Consider the following 19,273-nt stretch of genomic DNA (forward strand, 5'->3'; position numbering starts at 1 on the left):
GTGGAAGGGTGGAAGGATGAGTAATTGGGTGGGTGGATGAGTAAGTGAAAGGATGGCTGGATGGGTGAAAGGGTAAATGGCTGGATGGATGAGTGAATGAATGGATGGGTAGAAGAGTGGATGGATGAGTGTACAGATGGATAGGGTGAAAGGGTGGATTGATGGATAAAGGATGGATGAGTGAAAGGATGGATGACGGGCTGGATGAGTGAAATGATAGATGATGGATACATGATGGATAGGTTTGCAAATTGTTGAATATGTTTGGATATGGCTGGGCTTACTTCTATACTATTGCGTGACCTCTGATGTGTCTGTAAAACGTATTCAATTGTCCTGAAGTTTTGTCCTGAATTTTGGCCTCCTGTCCTGAATTTGTGTCCTGAATTTCGACCCTTTGTCCTGAATTTTTACACTCACCGTCCTGAATTTGCACCAATGCCAGTTGGTCACCCTACTACATATACTAGTGGTTTCCCTATTAATGTTTTGATTTGCCGACCTCTAACTATTACAAGCTATTACTGCGTGCTCAGGAGCACTTCGCATGTTATCCTAAGCAGTGTATCTGTGTGGCACGCGCCGGCGGAAGCCCCACATGTTAAATGATGCTGTATTTGCGTGGCCCGATAGCTCCTCCTCCGAGAGTGAGCGCTGTGAGGTCGCAGGGTCCGCCGGCGGTCCCACCAGCGCCACCTATGATCTGAGGCAGGCACAGCAGAGAACTGCAGGCGCAGGGAGGTCTGCAGTGCTCCGTGGCTTGGCGTTGACAGCTCAGCATGAAACCCGAGGCGGGGCGGGCGGGGCAGTGGGCCGACGGGGCTCCGCCTCCTCTGTCACGGCCCACTCGCCGCCATGGGAGGGATCCGCGCCGGGCTCTTACACTAGGAAGTGTCCGATGCTGGAAGCTTTCTGCAGACAAAAGTCCTCCGCGGGCTTTCGGGACCCCCAGACAGCGCGTGCCACCCGCCATGCCAGGTCAGTGAAACTCACAGGGCAGGGAGGGGCTGGGAGCGCAGAGAAGGGAAGTGCAAAGAGGGAGAGTCGGGAAAGCAGGCAGCCTTCATCTCGGACTGACGTCCTGGCAAAGCTTTGTCCGAGCCGTCGGGCAGTGCCATCTGCCCTTGGCCCACCCTTGCCAAGTCTGCACTAGCAACCTTCCAGGCGCTGGCACGGGGGCTGCATGTGCCTCAGCTAGGCGCTGGCAGTGCAAGTCACACACAGCCTCACTCAACAACACCTACCACACTCCCACTGGACTCAGTAAGTGCGGTGCCAGGTTCACTCCAGCCAGGCTCAGAGGAGACGAGAGCAGATTTTACGGTGTAATGCAGGGTTGCAGACAGTGGCAGGCATCTGCCCCAACCAATCCAGACTCTGGAAGTGGAGTTTCCCCCTGTCCCGGGCAACTTTCAGCCTACGCTGAGTGTCATGCCCCTGTCTCAGCTGTGCAAGGTGGCATGTGAGCCAGCGCCCCAGCTTCAGGCAAGAGCTACTTTGCTATGTCTGGCTCATTGGCAAGCATACTCTTCCCAGACATGCTCGGGCGGTGCCACCTTCACAGCCAAGCGCTGTTGGTGTCAACTGCACCCGTCCACGCCCTGGATCTGGCAATAATCGCTGCCTGTGTCAAGGTCATGCCGTGTCTTGCTTCCAGCACGACCCGCGCAGTGCAGACTTTCACTCCAAGCTCAGGCGGCTTCTGTCCTGTCACTCACGCTCCGGCAGTGCCTGCTTCCTGCATCCAAGCCAAGCTCAACCAGTGCCAGGATGTGACAGGGTCAGTTTCCACCCAGGCTAAGCTCGGGCAGTGCCTGCCTCGTCCACAGAAACCAGCCTTCTCTCAAGTTAGACAGAGGTAGTCCACCATCCACCCCACTCCCATCATGTCACCCGCCTTCCACTTTTGAAACCGGTTCTTCTGGCCGTCCTGTGTCCTCCTGTCCCTAACAGGGCCAGCTTCGTCTCCCGGTCAGTTGTGGCGCCCACCTGCTCCCACCACCTATCCAGACCAGAATAGTGCCGGCTCCCTCCCGTTGCCAGGTTACTGCTCTCTAACAAACCTCCAAGGGATGTGTCATCAGTTTGCAGACTGAAGAAGAAACCACGGGGCGTCCCCGAGTTCTCTGGTCCTGAGTATCCGAGCACTCGAGATTTTCAGCCAGGAATACAAGACTCGAACATTCCGCAAAATATGGAAACATTTTCCAAATATCTCGCCCACGTGGCCTTTCTTGTGTGTCGATTTTTTTTTTATTGAAATCACTTGTAATGAATACATATATATAAAGATATATCATTGCAATTAACATTTTAAGCACATGGAATATAATTATCACATTAAACGTATAAAATTAGAAATTTACATAAAGCATCTTATATGATATAAAGAGTAAGTTAATAAGTAAACTTATTTCAATATGCAAGTATCATTGAGATATTTATAAAGATATAGAAAAAAGGGTAAAGTGGAGAGGCCTTTCTTTTGTTGCTTGTATTTTTTTTTCTGTTGGGATTTGGAGTGGGGAGGTGGCTTTTATTCTGTTTGCCGCTCCCCCCCACCCCCCCCTTGACGTTTGGCTTCCTCGTTTCTTCAGACACCCAGTTTGCCCAGAGGTGAGACCCACTTGGGAGCCCGGTGCCAATTGGTTGAGACCATCTATGTAAAGTGCATCACTTGCCCATGCGTGTCTGGAAAGCGGCTGTGAGGGAGAGTACATACGAGGGCCGAAAGTACCCTCAGATGAGGGAGGTGGTGTGAGGAAGACTGCTGGGCTCACCATTAATTCACATGTTTTATATGGTAAACGGCCTTCATGCGTGCATATGTAACATGCCAGTAGTCTAGCCATGTTTTATACATGTATTTTTCAGTGTACAAAGGGCATGTTTTATTGTACAATCATGGTCACTTAATATCCAATGGGAGATCGGTACACCCAGGCTCATCCAATCGCAGAAGTTCTGCAAGTTCCTTATAGACTGGCCCATAAACGGCCTTTTTAAATATAATGCAGCAATGTGTTCATGATCAAACTATATACTGATAAACACTAAACCAACAATAACAGACCCAAGCGCTTTGAGACCGAGGTGCTACAAGAATATCCTCTTGTTCCAGCTACCCTGGAGTATAGCCACTTTCTAAATTTAGATTTTGAGTGAAAAGGGTTCCCAGGGATTTGGAGATGCAGTGTTTGCCCGATAAAACCCAATGCCCTCAAATGGGGGCACTCATTCTCCTGTTGCCACAGCCGTGTATATTTTGGTCTCTAGTTGCTGTGTGTGGTGTATGTACATAGTGTGTTGAAGCACATTAGTGAAGAGGTGTTGGGCCGCGGCCAGGGTGACTGACTCCGGAATCTGGAAATCACGGTTCGATCCCCGGCACCGGCGGCAGATTAGCCCAGCACCATGTGACTCTGGGCAATAGCTTGCTTAATCTTCCTGACAGCCCCCAGCGCCTAGAGACCCTTACGGGTGATTGTGCGCTTTACAAATATGGATTATTATTATTATTTTATTATGTATTACGTGTATGTAGGATTCATTTATTTGTATAAATTATGTTTTAGCGAGCAGTAAACATCAGGGACCTTTCCACTTCTGGCCTCTTGCCTTCAAACTACAGAAAATACACACCTCAGAAGTTCAGGAATTCAATCTATTCTAAAGCGCAGCACTATCACCCCTAGGGGTATCTAGGCGCTGTAATGTAGTAGGACATGTGAGGTAATAGGAAGCTCTTCAAAGTTGCTCTTGTGAGATATGTAGAATGTAATTTTTATAATTTCCTGGCAGGGCCCCCTAATTTTTATTGTGTTGTGAGGTATTAGGAAGGAGGGGGGAAAAGAACTTCACTTCCTGAGATGTCTGACCTGACCCCAGGCTGCTTGGGTTTTGGTGTTGACTTGTTGACTCTGGAGTCTTGAGTGAGTCAATGGGGCGGCTCAGGGACTTGGCACAAGGAGATGGTGAAACATCTGTGAGCGCCATGTTGGTGGCCATGTCTTAATCCTTGGTCTATGGTTGCGGTTGCTCAGGAGACAGCTAGCACCTGAAAGTGGATTGTATGTGAAGGTGTCTTCAGTAGAGGACATCTCTAAATTGCATGCGTGCAGTGGTGCATTAATTTCCTCGATTGCCTAGCTGGAAGGCTGGAGCACGAGGCAAAGATTGGGTGTATATCTCTGCAGGTAGCAATGTGGTGTAAATGTGCTTTTACATCATTTTCGAGTTTTCTATTAGCTCTTGAAGGAAGCCCTTCCACTCGCCCAAAAGTTTTAGGGAGCTCTCTCCATATTGCAACTTTGAAACTTAAATAACTGCGCTCTGTTCAGGAGAATATTTCTATGTGTTGCTAGGGTCAAGCACTGGTAAATTGTTAGTGAATACCACAAACGTATGAATTTGTGACCGTGCATCAGCATTTACACGTGGATCCACCAAAAAAACAAGCATTGGCAAAGCTAATAGGTCCCGTGTTGACCACAAGTTTTTGGGCTTTGAGCTTTGTTTGTTTTATCATGGTTTTTGCAAAACTTTATTCTTGGAAAACCTGCCTAGCATCAGCATCAGCATCATCAATCTAATAAAAAAAAATGGCTTCAAGCAAAAATATTTTTGGTCTCAAAAAGCACACATTGCCATACCAGTGCCTGGCACTTGGGGAAATGCTTTGTGTGGGTAGATGTCCCTTGTAAAAGGACAGAATGTCATCACTCACAGTGAGTTTAGCCAATGGCTGAGGTAGGCTGACCTATTGCTTTATGCTGTATGCTGTGTGCTGTGGTGAGTGGAAGAAAAACGGGAATGACACAATAACAAGTCAATGGATGAAGATGGCTGGTTGAAAGCCCCTACATGCATGTACACTTGACATATAATTGTAGCAAAATCCAAAGTTTTGAACTAACTCCAAACCTAGAAAGCAAACATTTGCAAAGAGAGTTGGTCTTGCCTTTGGGACTTGTTGACTTTGGCAATGGTTTTGGGCCTGCTACACCTGTGCAGCATCCTTTTTTTCTTTTTTTTGCTTGCAGATCTGAGTTGGATTGGTTAGAAAAAAAAGTAGTTCTAGTTGAGGGAAGCAACATGGGGTGGGACAAGCAATGTGGGAAAACCAACACGGAGAGGGGAAGAAATGAGAGGGGATGTGTGAAGCAACGTGGGGAAAAGGGGAGCAACAAATCAGGCGACACCACAGAGAGGGAGTGACACAGAGGGGATAGCAACAGAAGGGGCTTGCGGTTGGGGGTAAGCAACATGAAGGGTGCAGGAAATGAACTAGAGGAGGGTGCAAACGGAGTGACAGAGGAATGTGGGGGTGGCAAAGGAATAAGAGAATGTGCTCTGAGAAGGTGGGGGGAAAGAAAACAACAGTAGGGGGCAGCACCCAGGGAGTGAGCAAGATGTGTTCGTGGGCAAGAGTAAGAAAACACACAACAATCATAGTGTGCTTAAACAAAAAGAAAAAGGTAACACCTTAAAAAGAGCTGTGGAAGGACACAAGTAATGGGTCCATGCTTCTGGGGGGTGGGGTTATCCAAGAAGAGAAAGTGAAGCCCACACATGCCAAAGATATAGAAGTAAGCGAATAAAAACGACAATGAAGCCGAGAACTAGTAAGTAATGGGTGGGTACTAAACCCACTGTAAGGTAACAAAATGTTTCGCAACAGACAGCGCGTACGCTGTCTGAGACGAAACCCAAAAATGACCACAGATCCACCACTAAAAATGGATTTGTGAAAGGGGAAATTCTACTAGCCTGATTGAATTTCTGGATTAGAAAATATATTTTTTGCAAAGGATAAAAGCACACGTGCAAAGTTTTTTTTCCCACCAAATTTCTTCATGGGTGGCCAAAAAGCTTTAAGAATTGTCCCACTATTGTTTGTCTGAGAGGACTGAAGGAAGCAGTTTGCAGACAGTTTGGTCACTATCCTTGTTTGTTCAGTGGACCAGTAACAGTGCCACAGGTCATGGATAACTCCAAGAGGAAGAGGAGGCACTGGTCGCCTTTGTTGAGGCACTTGGGGGATTTGTCAGTGACCTGGTTGGTTGCAATCGTGATACCTTACATGTGGTAGAAGTCAGCGAGACTGTGTATGAGTCAAATTGTAAACCCAGCTGTATTTGTGTACAATAACATATACGTTCTATATGCATAGGCGATGTACATTGAATATCTGTCTGTGTATGGGTTGCTAAAGGTGCATTTGTAGTGGTGCATTAGTATACAATTGTTTACCAGTGCGTGTTCATGAATATGTTGTGAGTCTTATTTCACGTGAGTGTTGTGCAGTGATTGTGTTGTGCCTGCACAGGATCCTGCTTTGTGTATTCGGAACGCCTTCTATCACCAGATAGTAAGTCTTTGTATGCAGCATGTTGTGTAAGTTTGCGATTATCTGTCTTCTCTAATGTAAAGGGGTTGTTTAGCACACCTATAGTCACACGGTACATGAGGATCACAACTCCATACACAATGGTCTCCTATATGCTAAAAGAAAATTATAGCTAAATCCATCAAAGTACTGGGTGAAGTAAATTCAATAGATCAGTTCTGTTGCTTTGGAAACTAGGAAGACAAGAAAAAAAGGTTTTAAAGCAACTTTTGTTTGCAAAGTTTGGATGCAAACCTCGATACACGTATGTCAACACGGACCCCCAACGCAGTCAATCAGGATAAAGGGCCTTTACTAGTCTCACAAGTGAAGTGGCCCTGACCCCACATTGTGGACATTCCATTCTTAAATTCCAACTCGTTAAGCGACAGACCCTCCCCTGCGACCCATCAGACTCCCAGCAAATGCAGAAGCAATACATGTCTGGGGGGAACATGAGATTCTGAGAAAACTACCAAATTGCCTACAAACCAGACTCGCACTGGAGATCTGCCAACACACCACTTGCAAAAGTCTTGCTTTTATGTGTACCGCAAATGTGCTTTTTGGTTTGGGAGTTGTCTCGAGTCTATTTTTTAATGTAAACCTTTTAGCTTAACATCACGTTTTTTTTTTTAAACAAGCAAAATATAGACACGCAACATTGTCAGGATGACATCTCTGCACGGTTTACATGTAGGTTATGTCAACAAATGGGAGGGGATACACTCTGTGTATGGACATCTGTAGATTTGGCTGTATGAATTTTAATGTATGTAGCTTAATAAGGCACAAGGGCATTAAAGGACCTTAATTGAGCCCCAGATTCAATTACACAAATTCGATTTTTTTTAAAGCATGCGGAGATTAAGCCATTTTCCCAGAATCAGAGGATGCTGAGCCGGCACAGGGACTCGAGCCTGTTTTCCCAGTCCCAGAGTCGACATCTTTTGCGGTATGCCACTCCTTCGGTAGGCGGAGGTGCTCTTCAGTGTGTCTACATACACAGACGGCTTGTTTATAGTTTAGAGGCTGTTTTTCTTTATTAATTGAAGTATCCTGATCACTCTAATATGTTTCTGTCCCTCCCGAGCACGTTTGGCCCATTCCTTTCGAAGGGGCTCTGCTCGGCTCTGGCTCGGAATGGAGGTCCGGAGGGCAGAACTTAATGAGAGATTGTAGCCCCTGTCTGGAAGGTGGGGTGTGTGATCGCGTCTTGTCATGATTTGTCTAATTTTATGTACACTGCTAATAATATCTGTCCTTGTCTTCTTGGCGAATGAAGGGCCCCCTGTCGCACACTCTGATGGTTGGGTGTGAGTGATGGGGTTGGGTGCTGATCCTATAAAGCATAGTTTTGGTTAAAATATTGCCTGTAAGGTTTTTGTCGTTCTCATATTTTGATGTTAGTTTGGTTGTCCCCTTATTGGAAGATCTCTGTGCTTTGCTGGGAGCAGGTGAGGTGCTGTATTTACTGGTAGTTGCAAAGTGTATTAATTGTACTTGTACCGAGGACAACTTTAATGTGTTGCAGTCACTGGAAAAAAATTTGATTTGAACAGTCAGTAAATGTATATTTGCCACACTTAATCTGTCATCTCTTGCACAATTTGCCGATTTTAACGAACATCTTTCTAACGCGAACGGATCAAAAGTTTTTTTTATTTTTTTATTTCACTGTTAACACAGTTTCATGTTCACTGACACATACATCACTTATTGGGTCACCTGGTGAGTGGTCTAATGTTTGTCTGCATCTCTGTGAGCGTAAAACGATACCTCAAAAGCAACATACTTTGTGGGGGTTAAGATAATTTATTCATAACCATATTTCATATTTTATCTGTGTGAACACTTAACATTCGTATTTTCTGCCTGTATCAAACTCTGGACGTAAGTGTAATTGATTTGTGGGTCACATGTTATTCGTTTTTTGTTGAGAGTGTTCAGTGACCATGTTTCTGTATTATGTTGTCTGATGTGTATGTCTGTGAGGGCTTTATGTTTGATATTCCACAATCGAGGCGTCACTTTTTGTGTATGGATTCGGTCTATTCTTGTGACAAGATTTGATAATCAAGGGGATTGTTGTTTATGGAAATTGTGCTCTGAGTGCGTTCATTTGTGTTTGTGGGATGTGATATTGATATGCTTTGTACCTTGTAATCTCTATTTTGTGACCCATTACCAAACATGGCTCCTGGAGAACAGCAGATCCCTCACCGGCATAGGCTTGTGTTGGCTCACGCTGGCAGATGTCTAGAATAAAGGGATGGTCACTGCCATCATGGCCGCCGGGAGCAATGTGTGTGAATCCATTCATGAGAACTCCAAACTCAGGAACTCTTGGCCAAGTTGTGGAAGGATGCCTAGTGTCTCAAGTATGTTTGGACACACAAGGAGAGTGGCTTTGAGGAACAGACACTAACGCAACATGGTGACAGCTTGTGGAAACCCAAGTTCTTGAACTCTGCAGCGACACCATGTAGAAACACAAGTTTTTGAACTCTGCAGCGACAGCTTATCGAAACACAAGTTCTTGAACTCTGCAGCAACAGCTTGTCGAAACAGAAGTTCTTGAACTCTGCAGCGCCAGCTTGTAGAAACACAAGTTCTTGAACTCTGCAGCAACAGCTTGTAGAAACATAAGTTCTTGAACTCTGCAGCGACAGCTTGTAGAAACACAAGTTCTTGAACTCTGCAGTGACAGCTTGTAGAAACAAGTTCTTGAACTCTGCAGCGACAGCTTGTAGAAACACAGGTTCTTGAACTCTGCAGCGACAGCTTGTAGAAACACAAGTTCTTGAACTATGCAGCGACAGCTTGTAGAAACACAAGTTCTTGAACTCTGCAGCGACAGCTTGTTGAAACACAAGTTCTTGAACTCTGCAGCGACAGCTTGTTGAAACACAAGTTCTTGAACTTGTGTTCTTGAACTTCAAGATGGAAGTAGTATGGATCACATTGTGTTGGCCATGATAGCTAATAAAATATTGACTGCCTCCATCGCTACTAAAGCCTGCTTTAGATCCTGGTGCTAGCAATGTTCTATTAGAGGAAATTGCTTCCTTTGAGGCTGAAATGCAGCATCTCACTTTAGAACGGTAGTGTTACTTTCTCATGGAATGAAGCTCATTTAACCTCTTGTCCTGCACTCTGTATGTTGGACTCTGATTCTCAAGATGGATTGTTGTTAAGGATAATCTCTGTTTTTGTATCTCCATCCCACTTTCAAAAAGGCCCCAGTGCTTTGAGTGGTTGAGAGTACATTACCATTCCCCCTCCTACTTGCCTTGCAGTCATGAATACAGATAGTAACCTACTGCATGACTTCTGATATCTCATCCTCCTGTGTGGTCAGCTTCCACAAGGAGAATTGGTCCACTGGTGCTCTGACATTATAAAGCTAAAGCAAGATGTTATCTGACATGAGGACCACTCTGTTGCCTAACAAGCAGTAGGATACATTTATTTTGGTAATTGTATGTGTGTGATGCATGTATTTTTGGTATAAGATTTGTTTTTGTTTTTATTATCTGTTTAAAAATTGTAGTATTTATTAAATGTTTTTGTACTAATTTTGCATTTTTAGTTCCATAGTGGGAAATGGGTTTATAGGGGAATAGGGTGGGAAGTTATTTAATTGCCTCAAATTGTAAAGCACTCCGATACCCTTCGGGATCAAGTTTGCGCTATATAAAACTTTATGAATAAAAAAAATAAATAAATAAACTCTGCAGCGACAGCTTGTCGAAACACAAGTTCGTGAACTCTGCAGCGACAGCTTGTAGAAACACAGGTTCATGAACTCTGCAGCGACACCATATAGCAACACAAGTTCTTGAACTCTGGATGTTTATTTTACAAGCACAATAAACTTTATGTTGGTAGTTGTGTTTGTGATTTGATGGACCCGTCCTTCCTTGTAGGTGCTTCAGTAAGAATGCTCTGTCAGTTATTTTAGGAGATGTTTCTGTAGATGGGCTGTAGTACTCCACTCACGTCAGCGGCTTGAAGTCTGTTGGAATGGGTCACTAGTCCTGTTCAATACTCAAGGGGGACTTCAAGCAGGTAAGGGCTAATTACTGTCTACTGGGTCAATCAAATCATTTTGGAATGACCTGAAAGCTTCGGTTCTTAAGCTTGTGCTTCTTACATCTTTGGGATGCATTCTAGGGAATGTCTCTTATAGGTGCGTGCCCTTTAGTCAATCTTTTACAACGACACCCTGGAGAATCTGGGAACACTTGCCCCTTGTGCAAATAAGAAAAACAGGCTTACTTGTCCACGTGTGGGTAGTAAACAACAGCCGTGCATGAATGGCGTCAAGTGCACCCCTCATACCTTACCCTCTGGACCACTGCACCAGCTGTACTATTGATATCTATGGCCCTGTTCAGAGGACAGAAGGGCCACATTTATTGTTTGGCAAAGCATCCCTAAATTATCTATGGTCAAGTGGGGGGATCTGCGGGGTTTCCAATGTTGAAGGCTAAGCTGGGTCCAGCATCAGAAACCCTTGACTTAGGAGTGGTGGGAGCCTCAACCTGTTTGGGCAGGGCTACCACTGCTGACTTTTAATTCTGGGGCCATCATGCACAGTTTCTAAAAATGTCCCTGATGAGCAACGAGAACTGTGAGTGATGGATATATTTTTTGTTTTTCATCAAGAAATCTCTACCCTGGGGGGTTGTTGAAAAGCAAAAGAGAAAGTCAAATGGGACACAAAACTAGAGTGACTGGCTCATCGTGTGTGAAATTCCATTTGCTGCAACAGTTTTTGTACATAATATGGGCGGTCTTCTGCTGGGGCACAAATGCAAGGCAGTGGCGTAAAACAGGCCCCTGCAAACCCCGTGGTGCGGGGCATAGGGCAGGCTCCGGTGGCTCCCTCAGCACAGTACTCTGTCTGGAAAGCTCCTAAGTGAGTCCGGAGGCGGCTCCTCCATGTGCCTTTCAGGGGGCCCCCTCAAGTTTCGTTACGCCACTGATGCAAGAGCCCCATACACCTCTGTCTTTTAGTAGAATCGACTTGCTATCCTGCCAGAAATATCTAATTGTACTTCCTTAACCGACTAGTCACTCAACGACCGCCTCAGTGAAGAACATTCACCAACTCCACCTCTGTTTCGGGTGTACTGTATATTTGCATATAAAACTCGTGCAAGATTGGGTCTCATCCAGAAAAAGGCATGCTGTTGTTCTACAACTCAATGCCACTCACTTTATCTGACTTGAAAAGGTGAAAGCCAAGCTGGTCCAGCTGCATTTAGAACTTTAAAATGTCTTTTTTACATACAAATCTCTACTGAGGATATGAGTTATGTAAAAAAGTTTCTTGAAGGACAAGTAAACACTCTAAGGGGTTTCTTTGTGGTGTTGTGTCATTGTCATGCTAGACAATGGGCTTGTACTGAACATTTTGTCGAATAGCACATTCATTCCACAGGTCCTGGTTTCAAACATGTTTTTGGTCCTGGAGAGAAGAAATCCAACTTTTAAGTTGGCTGTGATCTGGTTGGTCTCACCGCCATCTACTTTACTACTAGGAACTGAAAGATCCCCTCAGCTGTGGCATCAATCAGTCCTGTGCCCCTCCTATTAAAAGTATGTTTCATGCTCAGAAGCAGGAAGCGGGGCCAGTGACGTTATTGGCTGCGCCCATTCTTCACTACTGCATAAGTATATTATACTCTGAAGATAATTCTGGACAAGTGGCAGGAAAAGTTTGCCATTCATGAACTGTAAACCAGGCCATAATATAAAAATAAAAGTGGAGCAATGTATTTGTTCCTACAGATATAAACAAAAGAAGAGAACATTCCACAATCTCTACACAGTTAATGATACTTTGAGCATCCCACTTCCTATTTCAGGATCCCATATATCCAAGTATTGGTTTCTGTTCCTAACGGAATAGCACATGCAAATGACTTTGTGGAAGGACAATTCACTGCTCACTAAACTATTAAAAGTATTCATTCAACTTAGCACCATCCCATGCTTAATATTTAAGTAATAAAAACATCTATGATTACTAATTGGAACAACCTGGCCTGGGTTGGTATTAGTATAGTCATGTCTTCTTGAACTCCAATTCGTCTTAGTTCATAATGTATGACCTACATTAAAAATAATACTCTGAACAAGTGAGAAATCACTAATCCAACTTCTTAAGTGTCTCTTCCTCATCGCTGCTGTGAATACATCAATGTTACGTAACTACATAGTTGTATGTGAGTTAGAATCTCTTCATGTCCTGTCATTTCAATGGGCAAGGAAATGCACTTACTGGGACGACCCTCATTCACACCGGTTTCCAAAGCCAAAAACCTGGGTATTATTTTGGACAAAAAACTGAAATTTGATAAAAACATAAATGTAGTGACTTCCTCATCTTTTCTTGTTCTCAAAATATTGAGGAAGATTTTTCCATTCATTCCACAAGATCTGCAGAAGCCGGTGTTTACCGCACTTGTGCTATCGAAACTTGATTACTGTAGTGCAGCAAATGTTAATCTGCAGCAGACTCCTCAATAAATTATGTCTTGCAGAATGCCCCAGCGCGCATGAGACTTAAGATCCGAAGGCATCTTCCAGCTCTCAAGCCTTGGCTCAGCTCCACTGGTTACCTATTCTCAAGCAAGTTTATTTCAAGGCACTTTACATCGCTTTTAACCCCTTAGCTGCGGCGGCTATTCCGCTGCAGCGCTAAGGGGGAGGCGGGGCCGCGCGGCGCTCTTGTATTCGTGATGGAACCGCTCCGTCACGGCCCTCAGGTGAGCTGTTCTTATGACGGAACGGTTCCGTCACAGCCCCGCCCGCTCATCAGAACGCTCAGCACAGGCGCGGAATTCGCGCCGCGCAGGCACGGCGAGCGGGCCGTGACGGAACCGCTCCATCACCAGCACAGCCCACCCGAGGCTCGTGATGGAATGGTTCTGTCACGAGCACGCAACGGGTTGAAGCTCTGAATGGCCTTGGCCCTGAATGTCTGAAACAGAAATTCAGTTGGTACTGCCCATCCAGAGTCTTCCGATCCTCCTCAGCCCTCGATGAGCTGGTCCCCACAGCCAAGAGAACTCACTGGGGTGGTAGGAGTTTCATCTACTGTACAACCAAGAGATGGAACTCCCTTCCTCTTTATCTGAAGAAATGTACAGATTTACGTTCTTTTAGGAATGCGCTGAAAACATGGCTTTTTAATCAATAATTTTTTTCCTTCTTCTCCCCATGTCGGAACCTCCTGTCAGCAATCTTTCACTCTTCTTTCTTTTTTTCCGTCCATATAAAAAGTGCCTAGATGCCTTCGGGCAGTAATGCGCTATACAAAAACAATTTTCATTTAATTAATTTCACCTCCCCATTCAGTTTAGTAATTTCCCATTTCCACTTCCTATCATTCCTACCGGAGTGTCATCTGTCCAAACGTAAAACTCCGTTTTCTCCAATGCTGCTAAAACACGGAGTCTTGATGGTCCATCTGGGCGTGTGTTATCTCCGGTTCCACCGCTTAACCAGTAGTGCTCTCACTGAGCAAGGCAGTGTGGTTCAGCGAACTACAAGTTTATGGTTTAAGGAACCTGGACCTCTTTCTGGATAAGCCTGAGCGAGGTTCCTTTCAGCTCACCAAATTGCAAACCATGAAGGGGCTACCAGGACAAATACATCCTCAGGGTTCAATACCGAACAAGATCCAGCTTCAGCGTTGGTCCTTTTCTTCTGCACCAGCTCCAGAATTCCAGTGATGACATCATATCACATCACATCTCATCACTTCATCTGGCTGGGACTGGAATGTTAGGCTAACTTCTAATCCACAAAAAGATAAGTGTTGTTTTGCATCCTATGCAGTGGCAAAGCATCAATTCCACTGAACAGTGTCTCTTAAGCAAGCATTTAAATTACCATTATTATAGGCACTAAGGCCCAGATGCATCAAAGGAAAATCTGGTTGCAAAGGGGCAGATTCTCAGAATCTGCCCCTTTGCGACCGGTATTTTTGCATTTGGGATAATCGCAATTTAAGGAATGTCTAAATTGAGATTCCTTAAATTGCGATTGCATTTAAGGAATCCCAAATTGAGATTCCTTAAATGCAATGCAACAAAGTCAAAAAATTAGCCATTTCGCTAATAGGGGGAGCAAATTACCATGAAGTTGAACTTCATGGTAATTTGCAAAAACTTTGAAAAATGCACTTTTGTGCATTTTTCAAAGTTTCATGTTGCGCACACACATGCCCTTAGGGCATGGGTGTGCACAACATATGTGCACAGATTAATTTCAGGGGTGCAACAGGGTGTCCTTTGGACATCCCTGCACCCTTGAAATTGCATTCTCAATTTGCAATTCGCTAATTGCAAATCGCAAATTGAGAATGTCTTCCCATTCATTCCTATGGGTCTCTAGGCCCATAGGAATGAATGGGGAGGTATTCCTTATTTGCGATTCGCAAATTGTGAGTCGCAATTAAGGAATTTTAAGAAATCACTATTTTTAAAGTGATTTCTTCATGCATAGCCTTTTGCTACTCCTTATTAGCGAATCCTTATTTTTCGCTAATAAGGAATAGCAAAATGGGTGCTTGGTGCATCTGGGGGTTAGGGCTTTATTTGCAAGTCAATGGCGGTGCAGCCAGTGGGTCACTTTTTTGAACGCACCAGTGGTGCAATGGGATTGCCCATATTTACAAGGCCACGTAAAGTCACCCTATGTGACTTTTCATGGCCTTGTAAATATGGGTCCCTTTCTTGCATTCCATGGGTGTTCCCACGCAACATCCATGGAACCAGACATGTTCCCAGATTTACAACATTTTGTAAAGCTGGGAATGCGTCGGAGTCTCTTACGCCTCCCAGAGTGGTGAAACACGGAGAAATACTTATATTCTCCGGTACGCACAGAAAGAGCAAAATGCCATCAGTGATTGTTTTTGTGCAGGATGGTATCACTCCCTGCACAAAAACAATCATCCCCTTAACACAGGCACCCTTACAACATAAAGCAAGGGTGCCTGTGGCGCATGGTAGCCAATTGTGCGCCAGCGCAGGGGAAAACACACGGATGTATCGTATTATTGTTAATATGACGCATCCCTGTGGTTTCAAAATTACGCAGCTCGGCGTGGCTAATGGCGTGCGGCGCCACTCAGTGTCATTTTGTAATAACTGAACCCCTACACGTGCAGTAATCTTAGCACATGTGATCCTTTGCGTTGCAGAAGTACAATGGTGCAGTCCAGAATTTCGCATTCCAACATTTAATTTGTTGGGTTGAGTGTGTTGTGTTTTGAGCTAGATATCTGTACTAGGTTTGAAATAACTAGCCAGCATTTAGGTACACCATCTATGGGTGAAAACAACAGCTATACTTGTAAGAGTGGATCACAACTAATTCGAGTGATTTTTTCCGAAAACGAATTATTTCAGATCTTTTGTGAATTGTGCAAGATCAAGGCACTTACAACTGGCCAGTTTAACCATGGGAGATCAGCTTTTCAAATTTGAGGGACAATGATCAGCTCAAGTGTTTGTTAATTTCCAAATTTGGAAAACTCCAGGTAAAGTGTGTCCTTGTACACAGAGTGTGCATAAGGCCAAGCATAATGTTAGTAATGGTTTTGTGGGTCAGACAAGGTGCTTCTATGTGGTCAAGTGAAGTGATGTCATACTGGAGTGATGTGGTCATTGAGGTAAACGACAAGCGTACAGACGAATAGATTTGAGAAAAGAGGTTGAGGGCACGTAATGTAATTTTCTAGGTGTACAATATTTGTTTTTCAGTGCAGGCAGGCAAGAAGAGAATATGATCAGTAGCTTTGTCAGATAAGTAACAGGCATTGGCTAAGCCAATAGGCTTCATCTATGCAAGACCTATTTCCGTTGTCAGTGGTTTTTAAAAAGTTGCACATCAGTTCGGGCAGCTGTGCAACATGTCTCAAAGCAAATAAAAATATTAACAAAGCCAAATAGCTCTGTGGGAGCAATTTAGTTTTGTTAATGTTTTTTAAAGATGTTGTCGAGCAGCGCGAGCTGCTGTACAACACGACTATAAGTAAATAAGAACAAAATGCTTAGATGCGGACAGGGTTGACCTCTTCATAGTGCTTTGTTTTTATTTACTCAAGACATGTTGCACAGCAGCGCATACCGCCCTGCAGTGTGCCTTAAAATAGCACTTGGGTTGCAGGTGGCTAGCAACCCTCTCCTCTGGGGAGAGGATGTGGCTTTATGGCCAGAACTGCTGAATGTGGAACTAGGTAGCCAATTCCGAATCTGAGTGTCTGCTCAACGTCCTGTGATTGTGGGAAAATCACTTAAACTCCCCCTGCATGAATGTGTAATGTAACTGGTGCTCATGTAAAGCTTTCCAGTACCTTTGGGTGAAGATTGCTCTATATAAACGCGTAAAAAAAACAAAAAACAAGAGAGAGGCGGGTGGGAAACAAAGATCGTGGGGTGAGTGGGTATGAAGAATAGGGGGGGCGGGTGTTTGGGTCTGAATAGTAAAAAAGAGTACCCGAAGGAGCCTGGAGCCAGTGGAAGGACACAGGCCACTCAGGGCAGTACTTGGTCCATGCTTCTTGGCAAGGAGGAAGACTGAAGCACAGGAAGAAGCCGGAGGCACCGACCAATAGGTAGCAAGGGAACGAGAGTGACCCTCGAGTCTACCAATGGTCAGTACAGGTAAGTAATCGGCAGGCTTAATCCCCTTGTAAGCTATTTTTATTTTTTCAACAACCATAGTTTTCGCTGACCGTACACGCGTAGCTAAACCTAAAAATAGGGGTTGGAGATGCTATAAAGGCTGGGAGGTTATCATTATGTGGACTGCGTGGTAAAAAGAAGGTGAAGATGGTTGTGTCTAACAGTATGGCATTTTGGAGGCAGGGAAGTAGTTAAGAATATTCTTGTAGTAGTTTGCCTTCATGTTAGTTTCGAAACGTAAGGTGACGTGTCTGGTGTACCAATGTTTGTGCTTGTCACAACACGCTGACCTTTGGTTATTTTACATAACACTTGCATAACACTTAGTCTGCCAGAAGTATGGCATTGCAGTCATTTTTGGTCATCCATAGTGGCTCTTTCCATTTGTTTTCATTGCAGACGGAAGTCTGATTTGGTTTTGTGGACGTGTGCAATCAGTATTAGGAGTATGTCAGTTTTAAAAACTATTATTTGATGGGTGAAACTGTAGGACTGTACAAAATTGCTTACATAGTTCCGTAGTTGGCATGGGTACCCTCTGCCAGGCAGATGTGCAGAAAGTAGCTGCTTAGCTGCTGATACTAAATTGTTTTAATAGCAAGTTAACTGCATGTTCATTCTACTTTGATATTTCTGGTAGATTGTAGAGTTTTGTTTCATCCAAAGCACAATATTTCAAGTTAGAGAGGCTGTAAGAGGGGATTTTGTTTGAGGTGGCATGCTTCCGGCATTCACCCAAATACTAGTTGTTATTCTGCTGTAAGAGAGCTCAAACAGTGTTGCAGTGACTCGACAGGATTTACAGCCAGACCTGGTTATCTTGGGTCAACATTGCCTTAGCTGAGTTATGACTTCACTTGCTGTTCGATCTTTGGTGACATCAACTTCTTAGCAAGGTATGCAGGTATATTTTCGTTTACAATTTTCTGTGAAAAATATATAGTTTTTGTAATTTAATACTATGCTTACATGAAAATCACATATATTGATGCAATGTTTGTAGGCCGCATGATCCCAATATCTCCTGCTAGCTACTAATTTGAGTCTGTGTAGGTCAGTCACATTATTGCCTTGCCCTTTTACCTTCGGTTTGACATTGCATCTGTCTGTAAGAGTTACAGTCAGTTCTTTAAAATATGCTTAGAGGGGGCTTTGCCTCCATCCAGAGGAATATTCCTTTCTCACTTCATGCTATTGGCTATTTGGTGTGTCATTCTGCCTTCCAAGAAGTGCTCCTATTGGAATGCATTAGGGACTATTTTACATCTGAAAATACACTTATTTATCATGTTGCTTGTCACATTAAATTATTTATCTCCTATTTTCACTCTATTAAGAACTAAATCATGTTTGGTTATTTTTTCCACAATCCTTGTCAAAGCCAAGTCAGCAGACTTTAATAATATAAACAACATTAGAACACGCAACACATGTACACAGCATTTGTGAATAATTGTTTTTCATGGGCTGGCATATTAAATCCAGAGCTATTGGCTTTGTCAGTGTTTATTTAAATAAGGGACTAACTGATGAGATCTCACCTCTTTGTTGTTTCTTCTGTCTTCACCTGGCGTGCGTGGTTGAGGTCTATTTTAGTTCTTCTGCACACTGTTGCTCACTACAGGTGTCCCTGTATTTAGGGCTATAAAGCAATCGGAGCGTGTAAACATGTCTTATCTGATTTGGTGAGAGTTTAACTCTGTTGCACTATGTATGTATACTAAAAAACAAGAAGAGTCGACTCAAATTTACGGTATTGCTTTCCCATGCTAGTAACCATTCACTTGGGTTTAGTCACTTTTTGGAAGGTTAGCACTTTATTTTGTAAATTCTGAGTGGTCTCTTTTTGTTTTTTCATAACTTACAGAGGAGATTGAGTCCATGTCTGATATATGTCTTCACTCCCTTCTTTGTTTTTTGATACTATGTATGTATACAACATTCCTGAATGCCAATTCATTCTCCTTGGCACTCACCCTTACTGGGCGGATTTGCTTTTGACTTTGCGCCTGGAGATAGAAATTTGCAGTGCCAAGTCGCATATTTTATTTTACGTTGTGGTTTTGCTTGTGACAATAATGACATATTTGTCACACTTCTCATTGTAAACTTTAAAAAACAGCGCAAAAGTCCCCAGGCTTTTCACCTTCTCCAACCGTGTTCATCCTGCAAACAG

General features: G+C 43.9%; 1 protein-coding gene across 2 annotated transcripts in view; it reads left to right on the forward strand.

Moving 5' to 3' along the window:
• The first annotated feature begins 830 nt into the window (after window positions 1-830).
• Window positions 831-19,273, forward strand: part of CARD19 (caspase recruitment domain family member 19) — a 99,621-nt gene continuing 81,178 nt past the window's right edge. The window contains exon 1 of one of the 2 annotated variants that reach the window (XM_078661609.1): window positions 831-978. Coding sequence is in view for 1 of the 2 variants with exons in the window: in XM_078661610.1 (XP_078517736.1) it covers window positions 972-978 (7 nt within the window). In the remaining variant the exon portion in view is untranslated. The remainder of the gene's footprint in view (window positions 979-19,273) is intronic. The other variant, XM_078661610.1, reaches the window with a different exon arrangement.

This window comes from Lissotriton helveticus, chromosome 9 (genome assembly GCF_964261635.1).
Source record: "Lissotriton helveticus chromosome 9, aLisHel1.1, whole genome shotgun sequence".
Classification (NCBI taxonomy): Eukaryota; Metazoa; Chordata; class Amphibia; order Caudata; family Salamandridae; genus Lissotriton; species Lissotriton helveticus.